The following is a 13,371-nucleotide window of genomic DNA, read 5'->3' on the forward strand; positions in this document are numbered from 1 at the left end:
TCATCTTAGATGAGCAATCAAATTCAGCTCTTGCAAATATATACTACTTCCCATTGCATTACAACATCCTCTCAGAAAGAGTGCATATGATTGTAAAGCCTTCGCATCCTCTAATTTTATTGCTGGCCAAGAAAGAATCTTGTCTATATGGTCCCTTGCAATTTGATGCTCATCGCCATAATAATAATTCAATAATTATTTTGCCCTTTTAAAACCTTGGCAAGTTTTGACTAGTTCCTTAACCTGTTCCAGGTAAAACAGATGATCTTTGGCATTTTTAGTATTACTTTCAATGTGATGGTCAAAGGAATTTATGAATGTCAGATATTATAATGGATCACCATTAAAAATTGTAATTTCCTTCTTAGGTAAACCATATGAACCTTGTTACTGCGCTAACGTAGCAGAAATTTCATTTTGTTTCACTATGAGTGATAATATGTTGTCAATGGAGCTGGCTGAACTTGAACTGGTGCCATAGGTGTTGGACCTTGATATGTAAGAGATGGCATTGATGGGGTTCCTTGGTATAGCTGTGATGGCATTGGTGAATATCCTTGACTTTTCACTGGTTCTTCAGCAACATGAAGAGACATCAATTGTTGAGTATGATCAACTCGCATGGTTGAACCTGATTGAAATGCTCTTCTTTTGGGAAGATCCATAAATTGTGCACTCGGTAAAGATACAATGTCGCTAGCTCTTTCCATAGGGTTACTCATTGACATTTGAGCACTAACAGCGCCACCTGTGGCTCCTTGTGTAAGTATACTTGATTCTTGTGGCTGAGGTACCCTTTGACCTGCTGGAGGCTCCTTGGATACTTCACTTTGAGTGATAGATCTTGTAGAAGCCTGAGCTAATGTTTTTACTCTGGCCGTATTCATAGCACGTTGTTCCTCAAGCTCTAGTCTTTCCTTTTCTCTCATCGATAATCTTTTTCGGTCTTCTCACTGAATCTTCATTTCAGCTTCTTGCATTAATTGCTGATTCTTCACTTCAACTTCCATATCTTCTAAAACATGTCTTTTCTTTTATGAAGTTCTCCATAGCACTCAATTCCACAATTTTTCCAAAGTTATCTACCACCTTAAAATATCAGTTATTAATCTACATTCTACCAGGGTAACAATTACAGACATTAACCACCTGAGAAGCAACTCCACATACTGCAGTTTCAATGACTTCTGTACCTCCTGATGGCAGCAGTGTGGAGGGCACGGCTGATGGCCCTCAAGGCTAGAGGCTGCTTTCTTTAAGATGTCCTTGATGGGGTGAAGACTGATGGGGTTGGCTGAATTCACAACTTCTCTGTTGTCTTTTTCTGTCCTGTGCATTGACACCTCTCAACCAGATAGTGATGCATTCACATTGTGCACAGATAGTAGCCAAGTCTGCTTGCACCTTAGAATGCATAGCTGATATCCTTGAAGCATGCAAAGGTGTACTTGCCCTAGCTGCCTTTGAAGACTTTGAAGATCTTCCTATGCTCATAACCCTGGAAACACTATCATCAAGATTCACATCTGAATATCCAGAGAGACTCAATTAATGGTATATCTTCAGCATTTCGCTCGGTTCAGCACCAGTGGGTTTTGCAACATACATTAATCTGCTCCAGTTCCACTAACCGCTAAGTCAGTGAATGAGGTCTGCAGTGCCTTGATGGAGTTTTTTTCCAGCTTGGTAATTGAAGCCGCTTCTTCTCTGGTCACTAATTCCAACCTTCCGTCAAGCCTTATCCATCTGCCCTACTGGGTCAACTCACAACCAGACAGCTCTGTGAGAGGAGCTGTTTGCTCGAGGTCTTTAGCCCGACGAGGCTTCTTCTCCATCTTGAATTCTTCACACTGCAGCCTGTCTTCTCCTGGCTTCTTCTTGGAATTATTAAAAAAAAATTATTTTGCATGGTCCTTTTGAGAATATTTCTTAGTTCTGTTCTGTAGGATTCTCAAACTGAATGCGTTATCTAAGTTTATAGAACACAGAATCTGGGCTTCCTGCCAATGGCTCTGGTAGCTTCTGCAAACCAGAGCTCTTTATCTTATATTTCTCTCTCTTTCAAGGTTACCAGATGTTCTTCAAGGCTTCAGCTGGTTTCAAACTGCACAATACATGTTCTCATAGAAGCTTCCAGAATTTTCTAACAGACTTTCTTTACTAAAAGTTTTTCGATTTTTAACAAATTGAGTTTTGTAGCCTTTCTTCCAAACAAATTCACAATTTTATAAAACTTTTCTTCGAATAAAAGATATAGATGACACTTCCCAACTTCTAATAATTCCCAATCTCAAAACATTAATCTTCCGAGAAACGTAAGCCTCGATATTCCGAATTACATCTTATTCATCCAAATAAATCAAACTTTGTAATTGCAGCTGTAAATAGCTTTAATTTTTCATTGATAAAAGTGAAATAAACATTTCATAGCTTCGCACATCATAATGATGAGTAAAACAAAGCATATTTTAAATTATAATAATACTTAACTTCAAACAAAAATAAACACATTAAAATGATAATAAATGATTAATAATGAATAATAATGATGAATTCAAAGAAAGGTTTCTCAAGTGAGCTTCCTCTCCTTCCACGGTTATTCCGAGAATGAGATCCTCGTACGCTCGGATATTACAACATATGACATCATAGTAACTATGGTAACGCTAAAAAATCAACAATCTTTCTTAAAGGAAAAGTCATAAAACAACCACAATCATAAACACCAGGTTTAACCTTTACACCTGTTACTTACTGCCAGAGAGTGTGGTAGAAACAGTTGATAACGGCATTTAAGAAGAATCTAGATGAGTACTTGAATCACCCTGATTTAGGAGGCTGTGGACCAAGTGCTGGAGATGGGATTAATGTGGACGGTTTTCCTTTGGTTGGCATGGATGTGATGGGCTGAATATCCTGTTCCCATACTCAACGACTGAGTCAAAGCTGAAATGTTGAATCCAGTTCTGAGCCACAATGCAATGGGAAAGGGACAAAATATTTGGAGAGAATACAGAAGATTTGTAGTAAAATCCTTTACTGTGGAGAAGTTGTGATGTTCCCTTTGAAACATTGGGTATTTTAAGATTGTGTAGAGTCATGACAGGTCAAGGCTAAGAAGTTTTCAAACCAAGGTGATTGGCTGAAGAACTAAAAGAGAAAACATAGTTGTAGCAAGTAATTGCTGGGGGTGGGGGGGGGGGAGAACATTCTAAAGGAAACGGGGACAAGTATCTGAAAGGAGAACATTTGAAGGATAATAGCTGGTGAGCTAAAATAAACTTAATGGGCCAAATGGCATCCTCAGTGTTGTAACTATTTTGTGGTCAAATTTACTTCAAAATCTACTTGTGAATTAAATGTCATTGGATAGCTTCCTGTAACAGGAAGACTTGCCTCGTCTTGCCGCCCTCTCTTGTGGATCTGACTTGCAACATGTTACAATGAAATGTTCTGCCTGCCTGGTGTGTTGGCATGAATTTAAGAATTATTCTGTGGCTCTGTTTGCATGGTAGGGTAGCAGCAGTTTAACCTGGCATGAGGTCCCAGTCCTAAAACATAAGTGTAGGTAATGTAATGTGGTCATGGTATTGGATTAGCTTCCAGATACTGTAATTAAATATGATAGCAGTACATCAGAAGATGCAAAATTTAGTTTGTGAAATAGGTGGATTGTCAAAATGTTGAGAGATGTCCAAGAAAGGCTACAGTCATCCAACAGTTGCCTGCTGTATGATTGATGAGTTTTCTTTTTCTCCTCTCCCTCCTCCTTTCTCTCACAGTTGCTGCGGCCCAAGCACAAGCTGATGAAAGAAGAAGCCAAAGTGTAAATAGTCCAGTCTGCGATACACCACCAGTCATTGCAAAAGCACCATCCAAACCAGGTACCTGGAACATTGCTGAATGCTGACAGTCAGATTCCTGAAAATATATTAGTGATGCCAGTCTGTGGGACCATGTACAATCCATGGCAGTTCCTTCCAGTACTTGTATTCAGCTCTGTATTTAAGACATTTGAAAAGATGTTTTAATTCATTTTCATGATTTATTTTGTAGCGTACTAATTTCTGAGATCTTGGCTTCACTAGCAAAGCCAACGTTTGTAGTCTATCCTTAACTGCCCTTGAGGAGGTGGTGATGAGCTACATCTTGAACCTCTGCAGTTCTGATGGGGCCAAACCCACAGGGCTGTGGATAGGAATTTCTAAGATTTAGACCTAGTATCAACGAAGGACTGGTTGTAAGTTTCCACATCAGTGTGATGTGCATTTTGGAAGAGAACTTGCAGTTGGTGGTGATCCCTGCTCCTCTGCTGCTGAAGAAGTGGGGGGGAGGTGCTGATGAAGAAGCCTTGATGAGTAGGGTGGTTACAATGGCACTGGGGAGGGTGAGAATTAATGAAATGCACCTACTGCGTTCTATTTTTCTGTTTTAATTTGCAACCCAATCTGCTTCTCATAGTCTAAAGGCTCAGCAAAGATAAAAGTTTGTAGGGATTTTTATAGATTATTCCTCAAGAGACATAGATGTCATTTATTGTCCATTGCTAGTTGTCCCCTGAACTGAGTGACTAGGTAATTTCAGAGTTAAGAGTCCACATTGCTGGGTTGGGAATTGCTTTATGCACAAGGATTAGTAGATTTCCTTCCTTGAACCAGAAGAAAGTTTTGATAGTCAAGGCTTTCAAATTTACATTAGTTTATTATTCACATTTTATTTTGAAGTTAAATCCCCCATATGCTGAGGTGGGTTGCAGATGCAATATCACTGGCTCTCCACTTGGCTCTGGATCACCTAGACAACAGCAACACATACATCGTGCACCATCATACCCTGAATATTGGTCAACAAGCTCCAAATCCTGAGTCTCCGCACCCACATCAGAAGATCACTGTCAGTACAATTCAGAAACAATGTTTCCTCCTCGCTGACCATCAACACAGGCACACCTCAAGGATGTGTGCTTAGACCACTCTACATCCATGACTGTGGCTAAGCACAAATCAAAAGCCATTACAAATTTTCCAATGACACCACAGTCGTTGGCAGAATCACAGATGGCAATGAAGAAGCATAAAGGAGTGAGATAACCTTGCACTTAATGTTAGCAAAGCAAAGGAACTGATTGTGGACTTCAGGAGGACGAATTCAGGAGGGCGAAATCAGGAGAACATGAACCAGTCCTCAGCAGTAGAAAGGCTTAAGAACTTCAATTTCCTGGATGTCAACATTGCTGAAGATCTGTCCTGGGGCCACCATGTGGATGCAATCATGAAGGAGGCTTGCCAGCAGCTATACGTCATCAAAAGTTTGAGGAGAGTTGGTATATCACCAAAGACATGCAAATTTCTACAGGTATAACCATGGAGAGCATTCTGAATAGTTGCATCACTATCTGGGTGAGAGGTGCCAATGCACAGGACAGAAAAAGACTACAGAGTTGTAAACTCAGCTAGCGCCATCAGTCTTCACTCCATCAAGGACTTCTAAAAGAAAGCAACCTCTAACCTCGAGGGCCCTCAGCCGTGCCCTCCACACTGCTACCATCAGAAGGTACAGTATGTGGAGTTACTTCTCAAGTGGTTAATGTCCCTAATTGTTACCCTGGTTTAAGGTGGTAGATAACTTTGGAGAATCTCATCAAAGAAACCTCCAACTGATCAGCCATGATCAGACTGAATGGAAGGGCCTAGTGGCCTACTATGCTTGAGTCTTTATGTCTGAGCCAAAATGACATGCAGCAATGTTGCACCATTGATCTGTTATTTAAAATAGTTAAACATAAACCCATCACCCTTCTCCATTCATTGTCTCATTACTGTTATCCCCAATTATATTTCTCAGTGGAGTTTCAATGAGTCCCATTTCATTGATCAAAGCCATTGCCTCCATATGAGAAGTTGTTTCCAATGACTGGAAGGGTATGTCCAATAAAGCAAAGTTCATGCAAATTTCTACTGCTAAACAAAATGAAATTTTAATTTTAAAAATATTTTGTATATTTATTAACACATTGTGATTTCTCTTAACAGTAATAGATGGCTCCATTTTAAAGACTGTTGAGAGGCAGAGACTAGCCAAAGCACGGAGGGAAGAAAAGGAAAAGGAGATGGGTGAGTGGCAGCTCAAATTTGTCCGGTGACCATAAGACACATTTAGAAAAATACCAAGCTTTTCATTCGCATCACTCCTGACCTTGACAGTGTGACCACTTCAAATGGGGGGGAGGGGGAGGGGAGGAGTGAGAGTGTGCTCAAGCCACTTGTTATGGCCTGTTGATGAGGCAGTGTAATGGTGCAAGATAATATAATTGTTCAGAGCCTGATCACGAAAGGTCAATCCAGATCCATTTGTGAATTCTAGTAGCTCTGTTGCTAAAGCTGTTTAAAGTTGCCATGATGGATGTAGCTTATCAAGTTGCACTGTGACCAAAGCAATCAGACCCCAAGTAACAGGCAACTTCAGAGTTTCTACCTGCCTCGTGTGCACTGTGTCTGGACTGGCAATTTGGCACACGGACATTCAGGCTGGGCGCTCATTCAAAGGGCAATAAAGTGAGACAGATGATGGATTTTTGTCTATTGCTCCTCTATTGACTCACTGTCTGTGGCCACCTGTACTCTGTTTGAATGTTTCATAGCCTGGAACTATCAGTAATTCTTCAAGAGTGAATACTGACCTGATCACAAAAAAAGAGGTAATCAGCCTGCAACTTCATACATCATTCTAAAGCATCTCAGAAAAGGTCCAGGCTCCTCATGTTATACGACAGTTCTTTTCTGCCATTTAATTACATTTATCTCCAGTGTATCTTCATTCTTCCCTAATTCTCCCTCTCCTTCATTATACCATTCCGTTAATTTGTACACTTTCCTCGCTGTCTGAACAGTATGAGGTGTTTTCTGTCACTTTCAGTGCCTTGCTGCCATTTCTGGCACTCTGCTCTCCCACCTGTTGCGTTTTCAGAAAAATACTTGAATTGCTAATCCACGGAGAAAATTTTGCATCCTGTGGATGATGGTGAACTGATTGCGAGCTTCTTGGCTTGTTTCTCTTTGTGTCTCTATGTAGTAATTAAACTGTTGAGAAAGATACAAGAGGCATGAAATTTTGATTGATACAAGATTGAATCCTGATAGTTTGGCAATTGAGGAATTTAAAAGCAACTATTTAGATCAGAAATCTTAAGAAAAGATCCATTTAAATGGGAAATGAGATAGTTGGGTGTAATTTAAAATCCTTGTTCCTATCATTGTCGTTGGCTTCAAGACTGCTATCTTGGAACTGGCTTTTCTGTTAAGGTGGAACAATAAATGGAGACATTGGCATCTGTGTCCACTTCACCTTGCGATTCTCCATAAAGGGATGTTCTCCTCAAAGTCTAGCTTCCTCAAAATGGTCTCATTCTGAGCCCTAGGAATCCTGCGTACATTATTAAGGGCACAGAATACAAGAGTAGAGAACTCTGTAAAACAGTGCTGTGGCCATAGCTGGTTTAATGTGTACATTTCTGGTTGACATAATTGAGGAATTATTTGATTGTGCTGGAGAGAGTGCTATGGAAATTCACCAGGATGTTGCAAGGAATGGAGCATTTTTAATTGAAATAATGGATAGATGGGGTTTGTTTCTTTTATTCTAATGGAGGAATGTAATGGGACATCTGATAGAGGTAGACAAAATTATGAGACTTGGATATGGTAGATAGTAGGAAACTTTTTTCAAGTTCAAGTGTATTGTCACATGTATTAATAGTGCAGTGATATAGGTTGTTTCATGAGCAAAATAGTAGACAAGTAAAACAATGCAAAAGTGTCAAGTTACAGAGAGATTGGTCAGTACCTACAACTAAAGGACATGGATTTGGATTAAGGGATAAGAAACTTACAGGGGATCTAAGGAACACACTGCCTGAAGTTCTTGTGAAGCCATTTGGGATGTTTGCAATAATAAAAGCATAGAATAACTGAAAACAGTATTGTTTGTGAAGTGAATCAATTAGGCAATGATCTTAGAACTGTGTAAAGCATAATTTTAGTATTTATGCTCCGTTAATATACCTTGTTATGAACTGTCTGGCTTTACTTTGTGTCTTCAGCTGCAAAAGAATATCAATTGCTAGAAAAAGAAAAGAAAGCACGGCTACAGTTTGAGAAACAAGTAGAAGAGCGACAGAAGAAATTGGAAGAACAAAGGCAGAAGGAGCAACAGAAGCGAGATGCAGTAGAAGAGAAGAGGAAACAAAAGCAAGAAGAGGAAAAGGTAAGTCACAAATTCAGGGGTCAAATGTAGTACTTGTCCAGCTGTGGCTGGGAACCACTGGATTCATAACTGCTCCATACTACACCTCCCATCCTCCATCTACACCAGCATCCTTCAGAACAGGAATGTCCCTGTACAACTCTTTGGACCATCTCATAGCATTTGTTTTCATCTTGGCGGAGTTGAAACCTGTTCATCTCTTGAGCTGTTGTACTTATTTCAATGCAATGATATTACGGCTAAGATATAAATAGAGCCTGGACCAGAACATGGAACTGTGATGTAGCCATTACAGAGATTTGGTTAACAGAAGAGCAGACTGGCACTTCAATGTCCAAGCTTTCAATGTTTCAGATACGATAGAGAAGGATGTAAAAAATGGGAAATTGCACCATGACACTTGGGACATTCTGAAGGTCTTCCAGTGAGGTAATTTGGATGGAGCTCAAGGGAAAAAGAGGTGCTAACACAATAATAGGGTTATACTGTAGATCACCCAATAGATACAGATTACAGAAAGATATAAAAGAAACATGGTTGTCATAGTGAGTGACTTTCATTTCCCCACTATTATTTGGGACGATGCCAGAGGTGTAAATGGAGCCGAATTTGTTAGGTGCATCCAGGCGGTTTCCTGATAAAGATAGACTAACTAGTGAAAGAACCATACATTATCTTGCATTGAGAAATGACCCTGGTCAGATGATCAAGATTTCCATAGTAATTTGGAAAAGGTGATAACTGATTTCAGATAGTTATGGATAAGGCTAGGTCTGGATCTTCAGAAAAAGTGAGCAATGGCTAATTACAACAGTATTCGGCAGGAAGTGTAGATTGTGAGCAGCTTCCATTGGTTAAGTCCACATGTGGGATCCATGGAGGCTTTGCTAAGTTTCTATATTCATCATTGGTTGGGCATTGAATATAAAATTGTCGTGTTGCAGCTTATAGAACAGTGGTTGACTGGTGTTTGGAGTATTCTAGTATTGTTTGCAGTTCTAGTTGCCACTCTGCATTATAGGAAGGATGTGGAGGTGTTAGAAAAGATGCAGAATACGTTCACCAATTGTTTGTCTTGATTAGAGAGTATTAGCTGTAGATGTTTGTTTTGAACTCTTCCAGCTTTCTAGACCTTGCTGTTCCTTTTAAAATTGCTAAAATCATTTTAATTATTTAAGTGTTACAGTTACCAAGAATTTCAATAACTTGTTTCAGGAGAACTTTCTCACCTTAATGAACCATGTCAAGAAGTCCTTAGCTCAATGGTCTCCTCTCTCAATGACCTTAATTGGAGGCATTAATATCATTAAGATCAATATACTACCTAAGTTCTTATATATTTTTCAAGCTGTATCTGTATTGTTCCCAAAAGTTTTTTTTGATTCGCTTGATTCAATGATCTCTTCTTTCATTTGGGAAACTAAATGCCCCCGTCTTAATAAAACTTTTCTTCAGAACCCTAAAGAGAAAGGGGTGGGGGGGGGGGGGTTGGCATTATCTGATCCTAGATTTGGTTATTGGGCAGCTCATATTACATACATTATTTTTTGGATTCATAATAAGGATATAGAGGATGTTGCGTTGGATTAATCTAGAAGTTGAATCTACTAAGAAGAATTCTCTTATTTCAATAGTCGGAGCATCTTTACCTTTTTCTGCTTCTAAATTAACTTTAATTTTGTTGTTAAACATATGTTGAGAATTTGATCTCAATTTAGAAAACATTTTGGATATCAGAGAGTTATGCTAGTCAGTCCTCTTTTAGCTAATTCTTTTTTACATACGGTTCAAGATTTTAGTTTTCATGAATGGTCAGAGTTCGGTATCCAATCCTTTCAAGATTTTTTTTATTGACCAAAATTTGACTTCTTTTGAACAATTATCTTCTAAGTTTAAACTATCTAAACATTTTTATTTTAGCTATTTACAGATTAGGAGCTTCTTGAATTCCTTTGTATTGAGACTCCTTTAAGATCTGGAATTAAATATGATAAAGAAGATTTATAATTTTAAACCGAATCATAAAAAGTTCATATCAGTCCTTTATGAGTGTCATTATTGTTGTCTAGTGGTAATTCCCTAGACAAAACAAAAAATTATGGGAGCAAGATTTTCAACAGTTATTTTCTGATGCTACATGGGATTCTATTTTGAAATTGGCAAATTCATCTTTGTCTATCGAGCTTATTCTCCAAAGTTCACTTGGCAAAATTCTTTTCTAATATTTCAAAATGTGACAGATGTAAGACTGAAGAAGGTACATTGTTTCATAAGTTTTGGTCATGTCTTCTTTTTCCATTTATTGGAAAGTATTTTTCGTACCTTGTCTTTAGTTCTTAATATTAATTTGTCTCCTAATCCTTTTTTTGCCCTGTTTGGAACAAGTAAGCCAACGGACTTGAATTTGTCTGGGCTACAATCCCATGTAGTTGCCTTGGCTCTTCTTATTGCTAGAAGAGCTATATTAGTGAGATGGAAAGATGCTGTCCCTCCTATCGGATTCATTGGTTATCTGATGTGATGACATGCCAGACTTTGGAAAAAATTAAATGTTTTAAGTTTATTGGATCCTTTCTTAATTTTTTTCATAATTTATAAAGATTATTTAGATTCCATTTTGTGGTTTGGTTGTTTTCCCTTTTACAGTAATGGAGCACACATGTTCAACCAATAACTTCACAAGGGAGGGATTAGATTATTAGCATAATTTTTAAATGTGCCTTTTTCTTTTTTGTCTTTTTCAATGCATCATTGATTATTTGTAGCCATATGTAGTAGCATATCTACTTTGTTAGATACTTATTATTACCTATGTGCAATTTACATAAAACAAAATAAAAATATTGAAAAAAAAAGTATTAGGTGTAAGAGAGGTTGGACAAATTTGGATTGTTTTCTCTGGAACATTAAAGGCTGAGGAGCAAAATGATAGAAGCTTATAAAATCAAGAGTCATTGAAAGGGTAGATATTTTTTGTTTCTCTCTTCCCCCCCCCCCCCCACAAAGACTGGGAATATCTAATACCAGAGGTTATAGCTTTAAAGTTTTAAAAAAAGTGTAAAGGAGATGTACAAGGCAATTTTTTTTTTAAATACAGTGATAGGTGCCCAGAATCTACTGTCAGATGAGGTGGTTGGAGGAGATACAATAGCAATGTTTGAGGCATTTGGACACACGAAGATTCATGGAACGAAGGGATATGAACCTTGTTCCAGCAGATGGATTAGTTTAAATTGGAATCGTCATCAGCACAGACATGGCGGGCCAAAGGACCTGCTTCTATGTCATATTGATCTAATTTATACATGTTTTAAAGCAGCATTTTGAAAATCTATGACTGTTTATGCAGTTCTGGAAAAGGATTCCTATCAACGTAGGAGACGTGTACAATTTGTCTGCTTGTGCATTTTTAATCCTCTTTGCAACTGACAGGAGCACTATGAGGCTGTGATGCGACGCACCTTAGAACGAAGCCAGCGTCTGGAGCAGAGACAGAAGAGATGGTCTTGGGGAGGAGCTGTATCAACTGAGAAGGAAAGTTCAAATGGTAAATGGCCATTATAGTACCCTTGCAAAATGGTCCTTCAGTCACTGCCAGATGTACATAACCTTAGTCTTGTAGTTTCTCACTCATAGCAGTAATGCGTGTTTGATTTACAGGCTATGTTTAGCTCTTAAATATGCTTGAATTTGTAAAGGAACATTAGCTTGTTCTTAGCCAAGGTGAATGCAGATAAGGTAATCAACGAAGAGGAGGGAGGTGAGGGAGGTTCATTCATCCTGGCATCTGTTAAATTTCAGGAGAATCTTGTGCAGTTGGGAGAATTGAATTAAGGGAAATTGATCATTTATTAATAATAGATAATAATTGTTGAAGTTTTATCCTCTGTGGTGTAGCTTTTCTGTTTATAAAGCTCTTCCTTAACAATTATCACTCAAAATAATTCAGATTATTTTTGATTTCTTATCTGTTTCATCAAGCTTGCAGTTCCCAGTATCTCTACCCACAGCCCAGATTCAGTACAACACCGTAGTGCCCAAGAAAGCACATGCCATGCAGTTTGGAATTGTATTTGTAGGGAGGTTACCAAGTAAAGCTGGTGATGGTAAATTTTTCTGTAAGCCCACAAAACTTAAGAGCAGAATTAGGCCATTCAGCCCATCCAGTGTGCACTGCCAGTCAAGTCATGGCAGATGTATTTTTTTCAATCCCATTCTCTTGCCTTCTCCCCATAACCATGGAGCTCTTACTAATCAAGAACGTATCAACCTCTGTTTTAAATATACCCAAAGATTTGTTGCCACATATGTCTTTGGGGGCCAAATTCCACAAATTCATAACCATATGACTGAAGAAATTTCTCATCTCTGTTCTAAAGGGATAGCCTTTTATTCTGCACCTGTGCCCTCTGGTGCTAGACTCTCCCACCATTGGAAACATCTTCCCAACAACCACTCTATTCAGCCCTTGCACCACTCAGTATGTTTCGATACAACTCTTTCCCCCCCCCCCCCCCCCCCATCCATCTAAAGACCCAGAGCCATCAAATGCTCCTTGATCATTAACCCTCTCATCCCTGGAATCAATCTTGTAAACCTCATCTGGACCCACTCCAACACCAGCACATCCTTAGATATGGAATCCCAAGCTGCTCACAATACTCCATATGTGGTCTGGCCAGTACCTTGTAAAGCTTCAGCATTACATCTTTTATATTCTGGTCCTTTTGAAATGAATACTAGCATTGCATTTCCCTTCCTTACTACTGACTCAACCTGTAAGTTTATCTCAGGGACTCCTACACTAGTCCCTGTGGACCTCCAAAGGAGAGGGAGGAAGGGGAAAGGAAAGAAGCACAGGCTAACAGCTAAGACATATTAGGTGGATGTAAGTGGGAGGGTAGAAGAGAAAAATTGAGAAGTGATGGGGAGAGGGCAGTGGGCTAAGAAGGGTATCTCCCTGCTAGGATAGGGAAGGGCAAGAAAATAGTCTGCTACTTTACTCATACCAGACTGCTTGACCAAACACTTCCTGGGTTGTATTCCATCTGGCACTTCTTTGCCCATTCTCCCGACCTATCAAAGTCTGGACTTCTTCAACGCTACCCA

The 13,371-nt window shown here is 39.0% G+C and overlaps 1 protein-coding gene across 6 annotated transcripts in view; it reads left to right on the plus strand.

The window, feature by feature from the left end:
* map7d3 (MAP7 domain containing 3) overlaps positions 1-13,371 on the plus strand; it is a 140,594-nt gene that overhangs the window by 41,299 nt on the left and 85,924 nt on the right. For all 6 annotated transcript variants that reach the window (XM_069893563.1, XM_069893565.1, XM_069893560.1 and 3 more), the window contains 4 exons: positions 3,783-3,884; positions 6,033-6,113; positions 8,099-8,262; positions 11,695-11,809. In XM_069893563.1, the coding sequence (XP_069749664.1) occupies positions 3,783-3,884; positions 6,033-6,113; positions 8,099-8,262; positions 11,695-11,809 (462 nt within the window). The remainder of the gene's footprint in view (positions 1-3,782; positions 3,885-6,032; positions 6,114-8,098; positions 8,263-11,694; positions 11,810-13,371) is intronic.

Source organism: Narcine bancroftii, chromosome 8 (assembly GCF_036971445.1).
Source record: "Narcine bancroftii isolate sNarBan1 chromosome 8, sNarBan1.hap1, whole genome shotgun sequence".
Lineage (NCBI taxonomy): Eukaryota > Metazoa > Chordata > Chondrichthyes > Torpediniformes > Narcinidae > Narcine > Narcine bancroftii.